The sequence below is a fragment of the Chaetomium tenue genome (genome assembly GCF_020726465.1).
Source record: "Chaetomium tenue strain MPI-SDFR-AT-0079 chromosome Unknown F5144scaffold_3, whole genome shotgun sequence".
Taxonomy (NCBI): domain Eukaryota; kingdom Fungi; phylum Ascomycota; class Sordariomycetes; order Sordariales; family Chaetomiaceae; genus Chaetomium; species Chaetomium tenue.
In genome coordinates this window covers 4,718,934-4,738,169 of record NW_027117331.1, presented here as the reverse complement: position 1 = coordinate 4,738,169, position 19,236 = coordinate 4,718,934, and the positions used below count along the sequence as shown (strand labels likewise).

The following is a 19,236-nucleotide window of genomic DNA, read 5'->3' as shown; positions in this document are numbered from 1 at the left end:
CACCACCTTGAAGTTTGGTCTATGTACCTACCTAGGTACCCTGCCTTTTTGAGAGCAATAAGAATATCATAAGAACACTCGTCAGAGTTTCTGGATCGAGCACCACTGTACAAATTTATTCCGCCATATCCTTGTTCAGTGATAGCTGCATCTCATTGATTTATACTATTTGGCGCCCATCGCTGCTTCGGTGAGGGGAGGGCGAATCACAAATTGTAACCCGAAGATAAGGGCAGAGTCCTTTCGTTTTACGGTGTTAAGGCTATCTACCCTTGACCACAGTGTCTCCCTTGTCTTGTTGCGCCTCAGTTTTAAGCGTTTCAACCTCGACAAGTAGCTTCCCAAGGATGTCCTCGATTGTGGCCAGGTTGTTGTTGCCAGGTCCCGTTATCCCCTTGAACGCACGGATGAACACTGACCGTTTTTTGGTAGCCTCCTCTTCTTTAGCCGATCTGGCTTCCAAAAGACCCCGTGCCAACGGGTGAGCTTGGGCGCCGTTTCCCGTTGGCACATTTGATCCACGAACCCTTTGAGCAGTGTTTTCCATGATACCGTTAACAACCCGATCAACATCCAGCACGTGGAGATTGGGGTTATACCCGAGACGTGGCCGTGGGACTGTTACTGCCCTCTTTTGGACTTTATTGGTCCTACTCGCATCAGGGCCTTGGAAACTGTGGTTTGTTGGCAACAGTAGGGGAGGATTTGGCCGGGCCGGGGGCACAACATATTGAAATACCTCATGAGCCTCCTCCTTCACGTTGGGGGTTAATTGCCTTGCATTGGCCTCGATGTCCAGTTTAGGCAACGCTCGTTGGCCTTTGAGTACATCCAGTTCCGGCATAACATGTGCTTTTGTGTGACTAAGGCGACGTTCTAGGATTTCAAGGGGGGAGCGCGACGGAATGGTGGAAATGGCGTTAGGAATCAAACGTTCCTCTTCACCATTTGTGGCGAGCCACGGGCGCGGGTGGCCGAGAGACGTTGCGGCACTGATCGCCCGGCTTGTCGCCTTTGGTCTATCTTCAACTTGTGTATCGGGGATACTGGCCAATGTGACTTCTCTTCCTGTGTCGGCATTGAGGGTCTGAGTTGTCTCACCGTGCAGGTGGGTGATCATCATGTGCTGCGGCGAGCTCCTCTCGCGCGGGGAGAAGTGGCCTTTGATCGAAGGCTCGGCCTTCTCTTCTCTGGTCCCCATAAGATACTCTGTTAAAATTCCGATATCCTTCCGGGAGTGTGTTAGCCGAGGCCGACCTGGGCTGCGGGTCGGCCCGGCCGCTGCGGGTGACTTGTCCGAAGGCGCAGAGGGTTCGTTGATGGCGCCGGCCGCCTTACTATCCAACCTGGTAGTAATTCCGGGCTTGTTTCGTACCAAGATTCGAACGGGTCGGAAGTCCCGGGTGTCCTCCACGGGTAGAGCTGATCTGCGACGTGATTTGGTGGTGGGTCTCAACAGGTCATCGACGACCTGTGGTTGCTTCGTGGACCCAATTTCGGCTGTTTGTGGGGCCATGGCTTGCAGGGGTTCATGCACGTTGTCTTCAACCCGGAGTGGATGTTGGCTTGGGTCAGCGACCGCTGGGTTCTCTCTTGGCATCGTCCCTGGTTGCTTTGTTCGGCCCTGCAAGGTGCGGATTAAGGCTTCTGCTTCTCGTAACTTCATGAGCACGGCCTGGTGTTCTTCGGGAGGAACACCGGTTAGGTGAATGGGCGTTGGGACTTCGTGCGTCGTCGTGCCGGCTTCGGCCTCGGTCTCCCGGGTGGCGAGTAACAGAGGTGGGCTTGATAACGCGTCCGCGTCCCTTCTCTTGTAGTGGCTTCGGTTTTTTGCCGCCACCCTAGCGACGGTATGACGGTACGGCTTGCTGTCGAAACAAATATCGTCAAAATTAAAACGTGTGTTGCTGACCACCGAATCACGATCCCCCAGCATGCTATTCCCTGAATCGATGCCAGAGGCCGTCGAGTCCAGATCCTTCGCCGTGTAGGCGGGATAGGAATGAACCATGTCATCCAGGCCGAGCCTAGCTATATCCAGTGTCCTCATGTTTTGTTGCAGCAACTCCTGCATCTCCTGGACAGAGTGTCTGGGTGGCAAAGGGCGTTGTCGTCAGCACAGTCCGGACTGCGTGTTCTCCCCGGCAACATTATGGCACTCACAAGCTCAATGCTTGGACTAGAAGCATCAGGCTGCCTTTCTTCGTCTCTAACCTCCCGAGCAGACAGCGTATCTCCCTAGAATTCCACTACACAGCAAGCTTGAGCCTCCAATCATGTCGGCCAAACAGCGCTTCAAACTCTTGTGTAATGTCTTGCAGCGTATCCCGGCACCCTTCGACTGAAAGCTCGAAGATATCGGCCAGGGAAAGGCGGTTGATGGCTTGCGGATCGCGCTGGAGGGCGGCTTCGACCTGGCGCAAGGCAGCCTGGACAATTTTGATCTCGTGCTCGATGTCGTGGGCGAGGGTGGGGGCGTCTCGGAACTGGTCGACGGCTTCCTTGACGTATGCCGCGGACCGGAGGACGTGAGCGGCGAGGCCGACGGCGCCCGCAGTGATGCTAAGGGGTTCCATGCGAGGTCGGTTTCCGGCGCGTACGAGGGCATTAAACCACGAAACAGGTCGCCGGCTCAGGTCGTGTCGTCGGGCAGCGAAATGCCCATTGTTAGGGAAGACTTGGAGGCAAGGCTCCCGTTCCGTTCAACCACATGCATGTCGAATGCACAGCCCCGCGCTATTGGGCGATGCAGGGCAACTCTCGAAGGAATACTGTCTGTCAGCGAGGCGGCATTTGATGGATTGGGCTCAATGTCACTGTAAATGATTGGCCTGGGAATGCAAGGCGCGCTGCCGGGCTGGGGCTCTGAGGAGGTGCGGGGTTGGCCCAGGCCGAGCTGACCGTTAAACAGGGGTCTTGGAACGAAAGTGACCCTAACCCGGACATGTTCCCCAACCCGGCAACTCCAACCACTTGCACGCGGGGAAGTCGCACCACAACCATGCGGGAGGTTTGGGAACCGAGGCACCCAGGAATGGCCGGGTACTGGTTGTGGGCGGCCATCTCACCACCGCCTGCTACCGCGACAACGATGACTGTAAAGAGGTTTGTTCTTTGAAGCTTCCCCAAGTTCAATTCCAGTTGGCCATTCCCAAAACTGACCCAATTACTAAACCAGGGACTCTTCCATCCCTTACCTTCCACGCCCGCTTTAGCTCCCTTAGTTCATTCGGTCAAACCTTCAGATTGAACCAAGATGGCAGCCGAAACCGACAGAAACCCCGTCATCATTGTCGGCGCAGGTCTCGCGGGCCTCGTCGCCGCCTTCGAGCTCTCCCAACAAAACGTCCCCACGCTCATCCTCGATCAAGAAAATGCGGCGAACCTGGGCGGCCAAGCTTTCTGGTCGCTGGGTGGGCTCTTCTGCGTGGACTCGGCCGAGCAGCGCCGCATGGGCATCAAGGACTCATGCGAGCTAGCCATGCGCGACTGGTTTGGCTCAGCGCGCTTCGACCGCGAGAAGGAGGACTATTGGCCGCGCAAGTGGGCCAAGGCTTTTGTCGACTTCGCCGCCGACGAGATGGAGAGCTACGTCAAGGCCCGCGGGATAGGATTCCTGATGAACGTCGGCTGGGCCGAGCGCGGGGATGGACGGGCGGACGGGCACGGCAACTCGGTACCACGGTTTCACATGACATGGGGGACTGGGCCGGAGGTCGTGCGTGTGTTTGCCGAGCCTGTACAGGCGGCGGAAAAGAAAGGGGTCGTCGAGTTCAAGCACCGGCATATGGTCGACGAGGTTATCGTCGACGAGAAGACTGGGCGTGCCATTGGCGTCAGGGGACGGGTGCTGGAAGCGGACGAATCCCCGCGAGGAGTCAAGTCGTCCAGGACCGTGATCGGGGAATTTGAGATCCATGGTTCCGCCGTGCTGGTTTCCTCCGGCGGCATCGGCGGCGACGTTGATAGGGTCAAGGCCTGCTGGCCTGTCGACCGCCTGGGGCCAAATATCCCAAACAACTTTGTGGTCGGTGTGCCTGCGCATGTTGACGGCCGCATGATCGACATTACTGAGACTGCTGGCGCCAATGTCATCAACCGCGACAGGATGTGGCACTACACCGAAGGTCTCGCTAACTGGGATCCAATTTGGCCTGGGCACGGTATCCGCGTGCTCCCCGCTCCCTCCTCCCTCTGGCTCGACGCCACGGGCAAGCGCCTGCCTCCTTTCCTCTTCCCCGGCTGCGACACGCTGGCGACCCTCAAGCACATTTGCAGCACCGGTTACGACTACACATGGTTCATCGCCGATCAGTCGATTGTGGCCCGCGAGTTCGCGCTCTCCGGGTCGGAGCAGAACCCCGACGTGACCGGCAAATCGATCTGGCAGCTCCTTACGCAGCGCATCTTCAGCTCGAAGGGCACCATTCCCGTCCGGAACTTTGTCAAACATGGCGCGGACTTTGTCGTCCGCGACAACCTGGAAGAGCTAGTCAAGGGAATGAACGAACTGATAGCCGACGTCCCCGGCGCCCCGAAGCTCGATTACGCCGAGGTGTTAGAAGTGGTCGAGACACGTGATGGGCAGTTTGTCAACACGTACTCCAAAGACGCCCAGGCAATGCTTGTTCACAGCGCCCGCACCTACTGGCCCGACAAGAGGAGCCGCATCGCGCCGCCGCATCGGTTGTTGGACGTCCAGAACCACGGGCCGCTGATTGCGGTGAGGATGAACCTGCTGACCAGAAAGACCCTGGGCGGGATCGAGACGAACCTGGACAGCAACGTCATGCGGACAGACGGGACGGAGTTTCCGGGCTTGTATGCGGCGGGCGAGGCTGCTGGGTTTGGCGGCGGTGGTGTGCATGGGTATAGCTCGCTGGAGGGTACGTTCCTTGGTGGCTGCATCTTTTCCGGGAGGGCAGCCGGGCGTGCGATGGCGAAGGAGGTATTAGGGGATGGGGCGAGTGCGGAGTGAAAGTCTCACGGCCTGGAACATGACTTTGGTCAACCATTGGCTCCGGTTTCGGGATTTCCCTTTTTAACAGCAGCATTCCACCGCATATGGATACCTAATATGACTTCCTTCATCTTTCCGGTGTCCCATATTACCGACCCTGGTGTCGGTTTCTTGTTTGCCACGGCATCCTTGGGCCCAGATGGCACCAACTGTCGTACAATATCCAACCAACGGGGCATCAAGGTACTGAGCCAAGTTTCGCGCATTCGTCACTCCTGGCCATGGTATGTACCGGCTTCTCTCCTGATTCCAACATTATTATTGCTGGTTGCAGGTCGGTCCCCTTTAATCCCTCGGTTTATCTACACGACAACGCACGCCACACAGCCCGCCCCCCAAGCATACCAAACAGCGATTTAGTCAAACACCTTGCCCGGGTTCATGACTCCCTTCGGATCTACAGCCCGCTTCAGCGCCCTCATCACTCCAATCGTCTCCCCCCCCAGCTCATCGCGCAAACACTCCTTCTTCCCAATGCCAATCGCATGCTCCCCACTAACCGTCCCTTCCATCTCCAGCGCCTTCCCCATCATGCGATGCACACACCCCGCCACAGCCTCCTTCTGCACCGCATCGCGCGGGTCATAGATCATAGCCACATGGAAATTCCCGTCCCCCACATGCCCAATCACGGACGCGAAAATCCCCAGCTGCCCGCACTCGGCCTGCGACCACGCAATCATCTCGGCCAGCCGCGAGATGGGCACCGCCACGTCCGTCGACCACATCTCGTACCCCGCCGGCCGCGTGCTGGTCATGGTGAAGAGCGACTCCTTGCGCGCCGCCCAGAGGTCGGTTTGTTCTTGGAGGGAGGAGGCCACGTGGATGGTGCTGCCTCCGGGGGTTTGGGCGAGCAGGGCGGCGGTGCGCGCTGCGTCGGATTGCACGGCGGCGGTGGTGCCCGAGAATTTGAGGAAGAGCGTGGGTTGTTCGGCCCAGTGCCGTTTGCGGACGGTGGGGCTGCCGTGTTTGTTGAGGATGGCCATTTGTTGCTCGTCCATGATTTCGAGGGCCGCGAGGGGGATGCCGGAGCGGATGAGGGTGGTCGCGGCGGTCGCGGCGGCTTGGATGGTGGGGAAGGATACTACGGCCACGCTGGTGTCTTGGGGGATGGGCGCGAGTTTGAGGGTCGCTTCGGTCACCATCCCGAGGGTGCCCTCCGCGCCGACGAAGAGGCCGGTGAGGTTGTACCCGGCGGAGGTTTTGCGGGGGCGGCGGCGGGTCTTGATGACGGTGCCGTCGGCGAGGACAACCGTGAGGTTGAGGACCCAGTCTTTCATGGTGCCGTAGCGGAAGGCGTTGGTGCCCGAGCAGTTGGTCGACACCATGCCGCCGACGGTGGCGGTCGGAGAGGGGTCCATCGGGGCAAACAGGCCGCTGTCGGCGATGTGCTTGTTCAGGTCCATCCAGTTGACTCCCGGCTGCACAACGACATCCATATCGTCAGGGTGGAAAGCGATGATTTTGTCCATGAAGGAGAAGTCGATGCAGATGCCGGAATGGGGTTGTGAGAAGTTACCCTCGACGCTTGAGCCGGCACCGAAGGGGACCATAGGGACGCGGCGCTGGTTGCAGATGCGCGCGATGGCCGACACATCCTCGGTGGACTTGGGGTAGACAACGGCTACGGCGCGTTCGGGCGAGTTGGAGGTTGACCACTCGGAGTGGCCGTGGTGTTCGAGCACGTCGGCGTCGTAGGTGACGGCGTCTTCGCCGATAGCCTTGGCAATCTGTTCGGCGGCCCGCAGCATTTCTGTGCGGCTGGCGTAAGGCACTTTCTGTCCGTGGCGCAGCATGGTCTTAACCTCAATGGTCCCTTTGTTGGCCAAGTACAGGCCGGCGGCGAACCCAGCGAGTCCCACTGCACCAGCAACGGTCGCCTTACTCCAACCCTCATCCCCACTCGCAGATGATGTATTGTTGGAGGATGGACCGTTGGTCGATTTTCTGACTTGCTGCGATGGCCACCGGAAAACCTGTAACCTAGAGGCCCTCCGAGGGAGGCACCCCGGGAGTCCTGCTATGAACTGACGCGCTTTCATATTTTGCGCTGCTCTAGTCCCGGTCTGTTTTGTCTGCCCTCCCGTACTGTGCTGTCCTGCCGGCCGAGTAAAACCTCATTAAATTCCGTTTCCCCGGACCTATCATGAGATTCAAGATAGTGTAGGGGGCGCCGGCGATATCGGTGCAGTCGTTGGCCCGGCCCGAGCCTCGGGATTTTCGGCCGATGCTTTCCGCGCGGTACTTTGCACGGCTAGCAACCAAAGGGGGAAAAAAGAGCGCTAGAGCGTTCCGCTACTAGTTCGGTGTTGGTTTTAGCACGAGTTCTCCAGTCAGTGGATCTCTCGATCAGAAAGGCAACACCAGGTCGTTGGCTGCTTTGTTCCTGGTTTGAAGAAACCAACAAAGTTGATGGAAAGCGGCGGGACTGCAGTCAGCGATGCCAAGCCAAAAAAAGATGACTTCCGTTTCTGTCGTTTCCAATCTATAATTATCCGGCGCCTTTCCCCTTTTGGATTATCTGTGGCGTTTCCTACAACTTTCTTTCCACTACAATAATGGGCTGAATAACGACGGTTGCTGGAGGGCAACCTCTCGGTGGATGTATGGATGTAATTTCTTTCGCCCGGAGAGCCTGGATGACCAACTCGGTTGTGGCGCCTTGCAATTTTGCAAACACCGCCAGCGGCAGGGCCACAAACGTGCCTCGTTGGCAGTTGGTTGCCTAGAAATAAGCCGGATATTTGCGACGCGTTGGCGTAACTTGCGGAGTTGGCCGCTATTTGCATACAGAGTCAGCTTCGCTGACTTTCGTTAAAAATTCTCCTGACGATTGGCTGTTTTGCTGTGCGTGTGGTCTAGGGCAAGTCAGGGGAACTACTAATACATGCTGCCCGGAGGTGGTGTCGAGGATAGCGAAAACTACCAGAAAGCTGCCGAAAGCGGTTCAGCCAACATCTGGACTGGGGCGTTACATCAAGGAGAGCGACATGTTCTGCTGGTTGGGCTCTCGAACGTGCTTGATGCAGATATTGTGGCCGTCTCCCCTCCCCGCCTTTCTCCGTTCTCAACTCAGTAGTACCTCCATATCCCACCCCCGCCCAGTGCTGTTTTCAAGTAACATCACTGACCGATGCCGCTCACCTCCGTACTTGTTCAAGTACCTTCCTTGCTAAGAGCCTTCCATGTTCTTCCCAGCTTATGGGGTTGTCACCTGGCGGAAGATCAAGAACAAGGTGATCCCGCAGTTGTTGGAGTTGGCCCGGCGTCAATACTCCAGATTCCAACACCCTTTTCTCCAGCCCCCCGTTGCGCCGGGCCCAGTCCAAGAAACCTTGCATAGCCTCTTTTCTGCCTCGCCGTTAGCCCGGGAACAAGATGATGCTTTTTCTGCAGATGATTGAGATGTATTACGAACCTGGCGCCGAAAAGGCGTTTTTCCTGTTCGGAGAGACCGGGCCCATTGGGCCGAATGTCCGCAATGATACTGGCGATCTTGTCCTCGATACCGAGCGCCGTCAAGGCGTATTCATGCGCAATAATACTGTCCTCCACGCCACAGAGGCTCAGAATTAGTGCACAAATGACCCCAGTCCGGTCTTTTCCCAAGGAGCAATGTATAAGTATTGGCTCAGGCTCTGATGGGCCATCTGCAGCGAGGTGGCTCAGGATATTCCTCAGCGGTTGTAATGGATTGTCGGCAGAGGTGGCCGAGTCGACGATAGCCCGGTAATAGTCTACAAAGCCCTGCATATAGTTAATCAGCTGCAAAACCTAGGAGTATCCAAGTAGCATCCGCGGATGTTGCTCGTAATACCTCGATGCCCAGGTTCCTCAAGTTATGATCTCTGCCGGCACGATGAGTGTAGTCGTCGGTGAAGATGGCTGCCGGTACTCTCACGGCTTGATCCCAAACCCGAAGTTTCCCCCAGCCTTTCTTGGTACTGTCTTCAATTTCGAAGTCCGAGCGGAGATCAAATATTCGCGAAACAGCTAGCTCCTGCAGCTGGGAGATGCCTTTCGTGGTGATCTTGGAAGGCTCTGCCGATCGGTAGAGCATACCCCGTCGGATGATCTTGTCGGGGCGATCCGCGATCGGGTAACCCCCACAGTCGCGAAAGTTGTAAAGGCCATCTATCTTGATGAAGGGCGGCGATGGAAGATGGCGAATTTCTCCTTGCTTTTGGGGCTGAGATTGTGCGTCAGGAGGTGTGAGCTGCGCAGCCATAGCTTCTTGGGAATTCTTGTCCATTGTGACACTGGTGTCGATTCTCAGGTACTGCTTTCTGAGCGGCGCTTTTCACAATTGGTAGCCGAAGAGAAGAGAGGGAGCGAGTTAGAGCGTTCCAATGCTAGGTAGTTTAGTGGTTTTAGCACGTGCTCTACAGGTGGTGGGCGTCTAGATCAGATGGCTGAGCAACACGAAGTCCCGGGCTGCTCGTTCTTAGGCCAAGGAAGCCACTAAAGCTGATTGTTTTCGGAAACGGAGTTGGAAATTTAGTGTGATTTCAAGAGTATCCAGGAACGGTGATACTAAGTATGGTACATGTAATATACTCCCTCTTACCACACTTGATAGAGAGCTTCGGGGCTGCCGTCAGTGATACCAGGCGAAAGATTGTTGACTCCCCTTTCTATTCTGTCATTTGCAATCTGTGAGTTATCCAGTGCCTCCTCCTTTCAAACGTGGGAACTTGAATATAGATCTGGAATATCCTCAAAATATAAAACTTTGTGATTGTTAAACCCATCTAGATCAACGCCATCCCCTAAAACAATACCTTAACTCCAGCGCTATGCACGAAAGCAACGTCAAGAGAAACATGATCAGTATCCGAAAGGCGTGAGGTCACCCCTAAACGGCCGCTGCGGCTTCTTCACCTTCTCGTCATCCACCCTCCACACCCCCTTGGTCCGGTCGTGGTGCAGTTGCCAGCCTAAGCCCTCGGACAAGCGGTGGAACACATGGTGGTCCTCGCCCTGACGTGACCGGAAGAACAGCGGCTGCCACGGCGTCCCCTTAGCCAGCTCGCTTGCCCGCATCTGCCGCTGCGCCTGCTCGATCTTGGTCTTCTCGGCCACCACCTGCCGCACATCCCCACTCCGCAAGCCCTGCAGCACCCCATCCCAAGCGCGGCGCGACTCGAACGGATCCTGCGCCTCGACCGGCTCGATATCCATCGGCACGGGATCATTCTCCGGCGCCCCAACCTCATACACCTCCAGAACCTCCCCCGTCCTGCAATCCTTCACCGTCCACCCCTCATTCCACGCCCCCGCCACCTCATACAGCGGTTTCTTCCGCTGCACATCCCCCTTCCCAAACACGCGCGCCTCAAACGAATTCCTCTTCCCCCTCAACAACCCCTCCCCCCAAAACCTCACCTCCGACACCAACCCATTACTCCCCACAATATAATACGTGCCCACAATCTCCGGATACAAACACCCCGCCAAAAACCCCCTGACCTTCACATCCGGCAGCGGCACCAAATAGTCCTCCCCATACCTCTCCACACTCAACGTCGCGTGCCCGACCTGGCGGATGTTGACGGCGCCGTTGAAGGTCATCTCGACGCGGGCGTAGCCGTCGGCGCGCACGCCGTGCGCGCGGTCGGTGACGTGCATGGCGGTGATGGGCGGGTGGTGCGAGACTTGCTCGGCGATGAGTTCGGTGGTGGTTTGGGAGGGGGCGTCGGTCCAGCTGGCGAGGAAGAGCTCGCCGAGGAAGGCGTTGAGGGGTTTGCGGATGGATTTTGGGGTTGTTGTTGTGGTGTTTGGGGGGTTTTGGGCCGGGTTGCCCCCCAGGGGGGTGTCGTCCACGCCGACGTAGAGCTGGCTGCGTAGGGCGATGAGGAACCAGCGCAGGACTAGGAGGGCGCGCTTCTCGGGGTTGGGTTCAAGGGCGGGGGCGGCGAAGACGGAGGGGCGCTGGGCCCAGCAGTGGCCGACTTCGACGACGGAGGAGGGCGCGAGCAGGGAGGGTGGCCCGGTTACGTTGGCCAGGTCGCCCTTGACGGAGCCCAGGAACTAGATGTGGGCAGGACGGGTTAGTGGGTGTTGTCTCTGGAGGCAAGGGGGAGAAGGATCTCGAATACGCACCTTAACAAGCTCTCGCAGCCGGGAGGAGAAGGTTTTGTTGTCCATTACGGTGGCCTGAATTATTGTTGTATTATTACTTGGGTGAAGCGATAGGAACGTATTGCATGTAAGATGGCATGCAAGCGCGAACGAATGAATAGGTAAGTGACTGCCCGCCTTGAGAGAAGGTGCAAGTAAGTCAATGAATGGAAGATGGCATTCGAAACACCAGGAATCGAGAACTGCCAGTAAATGTCGAAGAAGAGAGTCTCGGTGTTAAAACGAAGGGGATTGTTTATTGTCCACACAAAGCGAGGGCTGCCTGTGCCTTTAATTCTTTTGTTGGCAACTCGGCGCCCCAGCTTTGTTTCACGTTTGTCTCAAACCCGTGCTTCCCTGGGCGGGGGCAAGAGAACGAGGAAACGTAATCCAGAAGCATGGCTCGACGTCACCTGTGCACCTCTATCGCGCATGTGCTGCAAGGACGGATTGATGTTCCGTATAAGATGCATGGACCTTCCTTGCAAGAAAGAAGGCGGGGCGAATCTGGAAGCGTTGGCTGTGCCTGTCGTGGCTAGCGTGGCGATTCCTCCTCGAACAACCGAAGTGCCTTGCATCACGCCAATTTTGAGTGTTGCAGTAAGCGGCAAGAAGAGACCGCCAAGCACCTACCATGGAACTTCAATGTTCACTTTGCAGTTCCGTTTCCGAAGCTCAGAAATACATCCACGGGCTCAGATCTTCGATTGGGTTTGTGACGAACCCCGCATCAAGATGGTGCACTGCCTAAACGCCCACTCCTCGGGTTGAGCTGACTCCGAGAGGCAGTGCAACCAAACCTTACGCAAACCACCTTTCGGTTAGCAATGGCCCGAACACAAGACGGCCCGGGTGACACAAACAGAGTCGAAAGGTCCGCTGCGTGGCACACAGTCCATGACGCGTTTCTGTTGTATTTACACACGTTTAGATTCAAGAGAGGGTCGGATCAAGCCGTCCGAACTAGCTTTCACATTTTGTTGACAAAAACTAAGTGCTACCACGAAAAGATATCTGACGCAACAATACCTACCTACCCAGTATCTAACGACAACCGTTAGTTATCGTTATCAACCATCCGATGCTGAATCCCATTGGGCGGAGGCCTTTTTGGTAATCCCACCGGCAAGTTTGGTGACCACCCTTACCCCCAGCCATATACTTTGTGATATGATTAACCATATTACAAGCATTTCGACTCCTGAATTGGAATAAGGTTCTATTATATGCAGTTGGGCTTCAAATTGAAAAGAAGAGTTAACTCTAACAAGACCTCTCGTTCAAAAACTAGGGATCCTACTACTCCTGCAACCCCTACTCACCCGCTATCCACTTATCCCACGTGCACTGACTCCTGCTTGGCCTTGACCTCCTCGACGCGCCGCTCGAGATCGTTGCCGGCCCAATCTTTTCGGTCCATGGTCGGCACAAAGAGGGGTGCGTCCGTAAACAGCCGGTTCATCTCCTCGAGCGGGCGGCGGGCCGTCTCGGGCAGGACAGCCCAGAAAAAGAGGGCGTTGGTAAAGTTGCAGATGACGAAGAGGATGTAGTAGCGGTACCCGACCGTCTTCATGGCCGGGCCCGTGATCTGCCCGATCATCGTGTTGAGCGCGAACGAGGTCATGGTTGCGATGGACACGCCCTTGGATCGCGTCTTGGTGTCGAATATCTCGGCCGGGATGATCCAGGACAGGGGCCCGCACGTCGCGCTGAAGCTGAAGTTGTACACCCAAGTCACTATGATAAAGCCCCATGCCGCGGCCGTGTTGTCATTGGCTCCCGGCGGGAACTTGGCGAGCAGAATGGTGGCGATGAGGAAGGTGACGCAGTTGCCAAGGTTGCCGAAAATGAGAGGCCAGCGCCGGCCGAACTTGTCGATGAGCAGCATGCAAAGTGCCTGGGCCACCAGTGCGATAATGGATGAAATAGCTTGGTACTTGAGTGTATCGTCACCCTCAATGCCCATCAGCCCATAGATGGTGACCGAGTAGTACTGGATCGCTGAGACACCCGTCATCTGGGCACCACCCTGCAGCGCGCAGGCGAGGAACAGACGCCGGAAACACGACTTGTCCTTGAACAGCTCGGCGTACGACTTGGCTTCGTTCGCGCGGTCGAAAGCAACTGCCTCCAGGATCTGTTGGTACTCGGCTTGCACCCAGGCATCGTTGGTGTCGCCGTGGGCGTGGAGCTTGGCGAGGGTCTGGAGACCGAGTTCTTGCTTATCGTGGTCGATAAGCCACCGCGGTGACTCAGGGAATAGGAGGATGAGGGCGGCGAGGAAGACAGCGGGGATGACCTGGATTCCCAGCGATGTCCGCCATTGCCCGTCGTTTGTGGGGTCAAAGCCAACGTAAGTGCCTGCAAAAGAAATCCGTTAGAACCAGACATGATAGGGGGCTGGTTGCAACCAAGAGACAAGTCAAGTCCTACCGTAAGAAATCCAGGCAGCTGCCAAAGCACCGATACCAAGCATGAACTGCTGGAGAGCGGTGATACGGCCACGGATGCTGGGATGCGCCAGTTCGGCCTGGTAGAGAGGCACAATCATGCAGAGAACGCCAACACCGACACCAGCAATAGCGCGCCCGGAGTAGAGGTATGAGAGAGCTTGAGCTCCTGTCTGCAGGGCACCCCCGAGGCAGAAAACGATGGCCCCTAGCAGAATTGTCCAGCGACGGCCAAGTTTATCTCCCATAGGACCTGCGGCAAAGGCACCAAAGAAGGCGCCGCCTGTAAAGACGGACACAACTGCTGCTCTGTAGCCCATGTCAGCAATCCGATTGGAACTTGGTTCTGGCGAAAGACGTACTCTTCATTGTTGCTGGGGTTAAACTTGGTCTTGAAAGACTGCGAAGCAATAACCTGGGCAATGACACCCAAGTCGTAACCGTAGAGCAGGGACCCGAGTGAGGCAAAGACGCCCACCAGGAACTGGTACCATTTGGGGGACAGCGCCATCGTCGAAGAGGTTCAAAATGTTTCCCGTGTCCGAAGTCTAGTCGTCTCGACCCTGCAACTAACGGCGGGAAGTAACATGGCGGAAATAAACCCCACACGGGGAGATCTGCAATGCTTTATACATACTGCCACCAAAGGCCCGTATGCGGCTCTCCTGCAATGCTGCCCCGATGGCCTCGTGCCGCGTGGAAACTTGACCGAGACCCTGGAACGCCCGTGTCGATTTCCAGGAACATCTGCCGTTGCGGTGAAAGCCGTGACACGTGCCAGGGGACTTGGGACCCACGATACCACATAGCGCACCTATCGACCTGCAGACTTCCCCGGAATATTCCATCATCTCCACCCTCGCTGTCCACCTCTCCGCTTCCCGAACGTTGGAGGATCCAACATGGTCCCGGTGTGTTGCCAGTCCAGACCTAGCTCCGCGTCCAGTTGCCCCGATCCCCGGACCGCGGTAGTTGTTGGGGCTGCGTGCTGGGGTGGGATCGGTCGACGGCGACTGGTGGGTATTCTCTCCTCCCCCGCGTGGTATCCTCAGGCGGGGACTATCTCCGGGTATGGCTCCCGATTTGGCTAGGGGCTGGGCGCGCCGCCCCGGTTGGGAGTTATGCGCACGAATCACAGGCCACGGACTAGCGGCGTTAAGGCCCCATTGTTTACCACATCGCGGGCCTCGAGTGAGGAGGTCCGGCTGTCTCCGCTACGACCAGAGGGATGTGGGCGTGCCCTCCCGCAAACTTGGGTGTCGAATAAATTACCCTTGACTTCGGTGTCATCAGCAGAGCCTCAGCCGGTTTTGTATGCGAGAGTTACGTTACCTCAGATAGATACTCATCATGGCCACTTTCACAAGAATAGATGAGGGGGAGACCCCCTCTATCACCATTCACCTTTCCCACAATATCGCTCAGATCGACAACAACATCTATGGCGGCTTCACAGAGTGAGAGGCCCAGAACCCCCTTTTTAGGCAAGAACTTCGCTCACACGCTCCCAGGCACATGGGAAGATGCATCTACGGCGGCATCTACGACCCCGGCAACCCCCTGTCGGACGAGAATGGCTTCCGGAAGGATGTCATCGAGGCGTTTAAGGAGCTGAATGTTCCCGTGGTACGGTACCCAGGAGGGAACTTTTGTGCTACGTATAATTGGCTTGATGGCGTTGGCCCGCGGGAAAACCGGCCTGCGAGGTGCGCATTTCTCCTCCTGTTAGCCCAGGCTGATAACCTTGTTGTGTTGACTGACTTGCGAGTAGACCGGAGCTGGCCTGGATCGGCACCGAGACCAACGAGTTTGGCACGGACGAGTTCATGAAGTGGTGTGAAACGGTGGGAACTGAGCCGTACCTTTGCTTGAACATGGGCACTGGAACTCTCACCGAAGGTCAGTTTCACCTAACCCCTGAATTTAAAACTGTGTGCAGAGTTAGGTAGGACTGACAACTGGCGCAGCTCTCGGGTGGCTTGAGTATTGCAACTCGGACCGCAACACATACTACGCCAACATGCGGCGGAAGAATGGACGCGAGAAGCCATACAATGTAATTATTCTTTGTGCAGCCCCAGCTGAGAGAGAATGTTCACTAACATCAACTCAGGTCAAATACTGGGCTCTAGGAAACGAATGCTGGGGCGCATGGCAAGTCGAGCAGATGACCAAGGAAGACTACGCCAAAAAGGCATACCAATGGGCCAAGGCGCTCAAGCTACTTGACCCCAGCATCACCCTCATCTTGTGCGGCGAGACGGGCCACTCCTCGTGGGACTACTACGTGCTCAAGGAGTGCGTAAAGTGGGACGTCCATGGCCTGGGCAGCGAGAGCACCACCAAATCCCTCATCGACATGCACAGCATCCACATCTACACGGCCGCCAAGGAGCACCTCCCCAACGCAACCGCCCCCCGCTCCGCCGAGCACGCCATCAAGATGGCCTCGTCCCTCATCGACCTCGCCCGCATCGAGAACAAGGTGCCCGAGACGGTGCCCAAGCAAAAGATCTGCTTCGACGAGTGGAACGTGTGGGACCCGGCGCGGGCGCCCGGCGAGCAGGGGGCCGAGGAGAAGTACACGCTGTCGGACGCGCTAGCCGTGGCCGTATGGCTCAACGGCTTTGTCCGGCAGGCCAAGGACGTTGGCATGGCCAACATCGCCCAGTCGGTCAACGTCATCTCCCCGCTCATGACCACCAGGGACGGCCTCGTCAAGCAGACCATCTGGTGGCCGCTGCTGCTGTTCAGCAAGTACATGCGCGGCCATACGATTGCCCTCAACGTCCGGGCCCCCGAGTACGCGGGCCAGACCAAGCCGCGGTGGATTCGGGCGGCCATTGAGACGCCGTATCTGGACTGCAGTGCGACGGTGGGCGACGACGGGTTTGTGAACCTCGCTGTGGCGAACTTGCACGAGGAGAATGACTACGAGGTCGCGCTGGACGGCCTGAAGGCGGATAAGGTGGAGGTGTACGTCGTTGGTGGGGAGAATGTCAGTGTTACCAACACCGATGGGGTGCAGAACGTGGGTATTAAGGAGAGCTCATGGGATGGAAAGGGCAAATATACGTTTGGGAAACACTCTTTCACGTTGCTGAGATGGAGGGGGGCGTAAAAGGTGTGACGGACATAATCTAGACAAAATATCTGAGTAGATACCAGCTCCCGACTACCAACGATCACTGGCAGGACATCCGGTACCGTCTCCCGTCTCCATCTGATCCCTCACATTGCCTCCCAATCGTTTGGGTTTAGGAGAGGTGATTGCATGGCATTATTTACTGGTAGCTCTTTCCTGGAGCGCAGGCATCTCATGCTCTGTGGCACTTGCTGCCGCCGGTTTCCCGCAACCAGGACACCGCACCCCAGAATGCTTGGTTTTTAAAGCTGCCTTGTAGGAAACCTTCCGGCTTAGGTTCCTTGGCTTGCCTAATGTTTTTTGAACGACGCCTGCTTCATCATCAAAACATCACTCGACCAGCTAAGACACAAACGGCAATTTAGCATCCATCAAGAGAACATTGATAATCATGGATCCCAACCAAAAGCCAGAGCTCACCGACACACTCGCAGCCCTTCACGAAGGTTTCCACTCCTGCGACGAGACGGCTCAACGCAGCCCCATGCCGGCTGCTGAACTTCCAACGGACCCTGGAAGCTCCGCCAGCGAATTCCACAAGGCCGACTTGACAACGGTAACTGAATGTGATCAAAGTGAAGCAAATCGTAGGCAGGCACTAATGTATCTCATCACAGGAAGAAGTTGGCCAGGGTCAATGCGAGAAGGAGACCGATGGCGAGAGCGAGAGCGATGGCGAGAGCGAGAGCGAGAAAGAGGATGATAGCGACGGTGAGAGTGATGGTGAGAGGGAGAGCAATGGCGAGATGGAGAGCGATAGCGAGGATGAGGGCGATAGCGACAGTGAGACCGATAGCGAGGAGGAGGGCGATAGCGACAGTGAGACCGATAGCGAGAGGGAAAGCCCAGTCCAAGACCGGAGGTCAGGCGCGGAGCGTGAAAGTTGGGTGGGATGCCAGGCTTCCCGGTCCATGTTTGGACGTACGTACCACGCGTTCACCGACCAACGTCACCAGAAAGAAACTTTTGGTCGTTTCAAACGTATGGCGCCCACTCTAAGGCGGACGAAGTGTGAGGACTGACAGCCACCATCAGCATATTTCAGGCCCAAGGACGAGGTACCTGGTTTCACCAGATAGGACTGTTTCGCGGCTTTCTTTTGCTAACGCATATCTGACAGCCCGAACACAATCTCCTCGATCGCCAGCACGACCTCATTAGGCTCACACAGAACTACCGTTTGTTTCTGTCCCCCGCTAATAGCGAGGTTCCCCTGAAAAGCGTCCTTGATGCTGGGTGTGGGACCGGGATCTGGGGTCGGCAACTTGGCACGTACAGCCCAACATTACCGCCTGAGCCGGGTAACTAGAGTCAGCTAACCGTCCATGTATAGCTGAGGAGCATCCTTTCGTCCGCGTTGGTGCACTCTCTAGCCCAACGGACTGGCTCTTTTGTTGACGGCTTCTAGGTCGAATCTGTCGACATCAGCTACCTCAATGTGTAAGCCCCCGCCCAACATATGGCGTTCCCTCCAGGTCCCCCCGTATACCGTGGAGCGTGTGAGTTTACAACTTACGGCAGGGATAACGGGCCCGACAACTGCTTCTTCGAACCCGGTGACCTCGACAGACGGTTGCGCCTCATATCTCATTCTCCTTACGACTTTTGCTTGATCTACGGCCGGTTCTTGGCCGGCTCCATCTCAGACTGGCCTAAGTTTATGCGCCGGTCATTCCGGTAAGCCCCAGACACACAAAATCTTGCCTTCTAGCCTGACCGATGTTCATCGTTTTTAAACTTAGAGCCCTTCGGCCGGGTGGTTGGCTAGAGCTGTGCGACTTTAAGTTCCCCATGGGAGGCGTCTACCCAAAGGACAGCGCGCTGGACCGCTGGAACAAGTTGATTATAGAAGCTTCGAGGAGGCTCGGCGTCGCCCTCACGTGTAGCAGGAGCTACCAGGAGCAAATGGAGAACGCCGGTTTCCAGAGGGTGCGAAAAGAACAGACTTATTGGCGGCTGGGCATTTGGGGGGACGATGCAAGAGGACGATATATAGGTAAGCAAACCGAAGCGCGAGGGTTGTGCAGGGTAAGCGGTTGTTGACAGCAGGCCAGGCCGGAGAGCCCTCGAAATCGCCATAGACAGTCTCGAAGCACTCGCCCTCATGTCTTTCACCAAAACTTTCGGCTGGAGTGAGCAAGACGTGCGTAGGTTATGCAAGACGGCCGCTGAGGACCTTAGAAAACCGAGTTTCAAGGCTACACTGAACGTGTGAGTCTATCCGGGGATGGAAACCGCGAAGTCTCAGCTGATTTTGGTGTGTTACAGAATCGTCGTTTATGGACAGAGACCTTGGGAAGTCGTTGAACCTAACGGTACACTTTGATGTTCGGATTTGTTTGGTTTGTTTGAGGGTCGAGCCGCTAATGGAGGAACAAGCGTGTGGGTGGTTTTTTCCCAAGTGGCTTGACAGGGGGCCGGCAAGTTGTGTTAGATTTGTCCATCAGTCTTTGCGTGCTGGTGATCCCCTAGGATCATGGTTTGGGACACGGGAATGACAG

General features: G+C 56.5%; 10 protein-coding genes across 10 annotated transcripts; 4 read left to right on the top strand and 6 right to left on the bottom strand.

The window, feature by feature from the left end:
* Positions 1–41: 41 nt before the first annotated feature.
* F5144DRAFT_620328 (uncharacterized protein) lies at positions 42–2,858 on the bottom strand. Its single transcript, XM_066792016.1, has 3 exons — positions 2,254–2,858; positions 2,164–2,214; positions 42–2,090 (listed from the first exon to the last, which is right to left on the bottom strand). Exons 1-3 carry the CDS (start codon positions 2,574–2,576, stop codon positions 263–265), a joined length of 2,202 nt encoding a protein of 733 aa, XP_066645596.1. The 5' UTR covers positions 2,577–2,858; the 3' UTR covers positions 42–262.
* Positions 2,859–3,176: 318 nt separating this feature from the next.
* On the top strand, positions 3,177–5,104 carry F5144DRAFT_210826 (FAD binding domain-containing protein). Its single transcript, XM_066783027.1, has one exon. The coding sequence runs from the start codon at positions 3,257–3,259 to the stop codon at positions 4,976–4,978; it is 1,722 nt and encodes a 573-aa protein (XP_066645595.1). The 5' UTR covers positions 3,177–3,256; the 3' UTR covers positions 4,979–5,104.
* Positions 5,105–5,376: 272 nt separating this feature from the next.
* F5144DRAFT_488253 (uncharacterized protein) lies at positions 5,377–6,771 on the bottom strand (the record flags this gene model as incomplete). Its single annotated transcript, XM_066785649.1, has 1 exon — positions 5,377–6,771. One exon carries the CDS (start codon positions 6,769–6,771, stop codon positions 5,377–5,379), a length of 1,395 nt encoding a protein of 464 aa, XP_066645594.1.
* A 436-nt stretch (positions 6,772–7,207) lies between these two features.
* F5144DRAFT_210834 (uncharacterized protein) lies at positions 7,208–7,896 on the bottom strand. The gene has a single exon (XM_066783028.1). The coding sequence runs from the start codon at positions 7,807–7,809 to the stop codon at positions 7,354–7,356; it is 456 nt and encodes a 151-aa protein (XP_066645593.1). The 5' UTR covers positions 7,810–7,896; the 3' UTR covers positions 7,208–7,353.
* Positions 7,897–8,092: 196 nt separating this feature from the next.
* F5144DRAFT_647427 (tyrosine phosphatase family-domain-containing protein) lies at positions 8,093–9,272 on the bottom strand (the record flags this gene model as incomplete). Its single annotated transcript, XM_066792918.1, has 4 exons — positions 8,093–8,127; positions 8,165–8,184; positions 8,439–8,767; positions 8,838–9,272. 4 exons carry the CDS (start codon positions 9,270–9,272, stop codon positions 8,093–8,095), a joined length of 819 nt encoding a protein of 272 aa, XP_066645592.1.
* Positions 9,273–9,735: 463 nt separating this feature from the next.
* Positions 9,736–11,260, bottom strand: F5144DRAFT_210767 (uncharacterized protein). The gene is made up of 2 exons (XM_066783024.1): positions 11,123–11,260; positions 9,736–11,050 (listed from the first exon to the last, which is right to left on the bottom strand). The coding sequence occupies exons 1-2, from the start codon at positions 11,165–11,167 to the stop codon at positions 9,848–9,850; spliced, it is 1,248 nt and encodes a 415-aa protein (XP_066645591.1). The 5' UTR covers positions 11,168–11,260; the 3' UTR covers positions 9,736–9,847.
* Positions 11,107–12,138, top strand: F5144DRAFT_210810 (uncharacterized protein). The gene is made up of 2 exons (XM_066783026.1): positions 11,107–12,014; positions 12,072–12,138. The coding sequence occupies exon 1, from the start codon at positions 11,354–11,356 to the stop codon at positions 11,909–11,911; it is 558 nt and encodes a 185-aa protein (XP_066645590.1). The 5' UTR covers positions 11,107–11,353; the 3' UTR covers positions 11,912–12,014; positions 12,072–12,138.
* A 54-nt stretch (positions 12,139–12,192) lies between these two features.
* On the bottom strand, positions 12,193–14,381 carry F5144DRAFT_210772 (general substrate transporter). Its single transcript, XM_066783025.1, has 3 exons — positions 13,953–14,381; positions 13,574–13,899; positions 12,193–13,501 (listed from the first exon to the last, which is right to left on the bottom strand). Exons 1-3 carry the CDS (start codon positions 14,099–14,101, stop codon positions 12,474–12,476), a joined length of 1,503 nt encoding a protein of 500 aa, XP_066645589.1. The 5' UTR covers positions 14,102–14,381; the 3' UTR covers positions 12,193–12,473.
* A 322-nt stretch (positions 14,382–14,703) lies between these two features.
* On the top strand, positions 14,704–16,816 carry F5144DRAFT_210745 (glycoside hydrolase family 51 protein). Its single transcript, XM_066783023.1, has 5 exons — positions 14,704–15,047; positions 15,102–15,296; positions 15,362–15,489; positions 15,558–15,646; positions 15,704–16,816. The coding sequence occupies exons 1-5, from the start codon at positions 14,941–14,943 to the stop codon at positions 16,709–16,711; spliced, it is 1,527 nt and encodes a 508-aa protein (XP_066645588.1). The 5' UTR covers positions 14,704–14,940; the 3' UTR covers positions 16,712–16,816.
* A 310-nt stretch (positions 16,817–17,126) lies between these two features.
* F5144DRAFT_629214 (uncharacterized protein) lies at positions 17,127–19,215 on the top strand (the record flags this gene model as incomplete). The annotated part of the gene is made up of 9 exons (XM_066792370.1): positions 17,127–17,291; positions 17,353–17,716; positions 17,771–17,793; positions 17,856–17,913; positions 18,069–18,091; positions 18,144–18,175; positions 18,257–18,412; positions 18,478–18,731; positions 18,790–19,215. 9 exons carry the CDS (start codon positions 17,127–17,129, stop codon positions 18,948–18,950), a joined length of 1,236 nt encoding a protein of 411 aa, XP_066645587.1. The 3' UTR covers positions 18,951–19,215.
* Positions 19,216–19,236: the final 21 nt, after the last annotated feature.

Bases quoted from the DNA above. Each gene is read 5' to 3' on its own strand.
- F5144DRAFT_620328 (XM_066792016.1), bottom strand. From the start codon at position 2,576: ATGGAACCCCTTAGCATCACTGCGGGCGCCGTCGGCCTCGCCGCTCAC. The intron at 2,215-2,253 runs GTAGTGGAATTC...TCTGCTCGGGAG, and splicing joins TGGAGGCTCAAGCTTGCTGT to GTTAGAGACGAAGAAAGGCA. The intron at 2,091-2,163 runs GTGAGTGCCATA...TTTGCCACCCAG, and splicing joins CTAGTCCAAGCATTGAGCTT to ACACTCTGTCCAGGAGATGC.
- F5144DRAFT_210826 (XM_066783027.1), top strand. From the start codon at position 3,257: ATGGCAGCCGAAACCGACAGAAACCCCGTCATCATTGTCGGCGCAGGT.
- F5144DRAFT_210834 (XM_066783028.1), bottom strand. From the start codon at position 7,809: ATGCAAATAGCGGCCAACTCCGCAAGTTACGCCAACGCGTCGCAAATA.
- F5144DRAFT_210767 (XM_066783024.1), bottom strand. From the start codon at position 11,167: ATGGACAACAAAACCTTCTCCTCCCGGCTGCGAGAGCTTGTTAAG. The intron at 11,051-11,122 runs GTGCGTATTCGA...GCCCACATCTAG, and splicing joins GGCTGCGAGAGCTTGTTAAG to TTCCTGGGCTCCGTCAAGGG.
- F5144DRAFT_210810 (XM_066783026.1), top strand. From the start codon at position 11,354: ATGTCGAAGAAGAGAGTCTCGGTGTTAAAACGAAGGGGATTGTTTATT.
- F5144DRAFT_210772 (XM_066783025.1), bottom strand. From the start codon at position 14,101: ATGGCGCTGTCCCCCAAATGGTACCAGTTCCTGGTGGGCGTCTTTGCC. The intron at 13,900-13,952 runs GTACGTCTTTCG...CATGGGCTACAG, and splicing joins AACCCCAGCAACAATGAAGA to AGCAGCAGTTGTGTCCGTCT. The intron at 13,502-13,573 runs GTAGGACTTGAC...TTTCTTTTGCAG, and splicing joins AGCTGCCTGGATTTCTTACG to GCACTTACGTTGGCTTTGAC.
- F5144DRAFT_210745 (XM_066783023.1), top strand. From the start codon at position 14,941: ATGGCCACTTTCACAAGAATAGATGAGGGGGAGACCCCCTCTATCACC. The intron at 15,048-15,101 runs GTGAGAGGCCCA...ACACGCTCCCAG, and splicing joins ATCTATGGCGGCTTCACAGA to GCACATGGGAAGATGCATCT. The intron at 15,490-15,557 runs GTCAGTTTCACC...CAACTGGCGCAG, and splicing joins CACTGGAACTCTCACCGAAG to CTCTCGGGTGGCTTGAGTAT.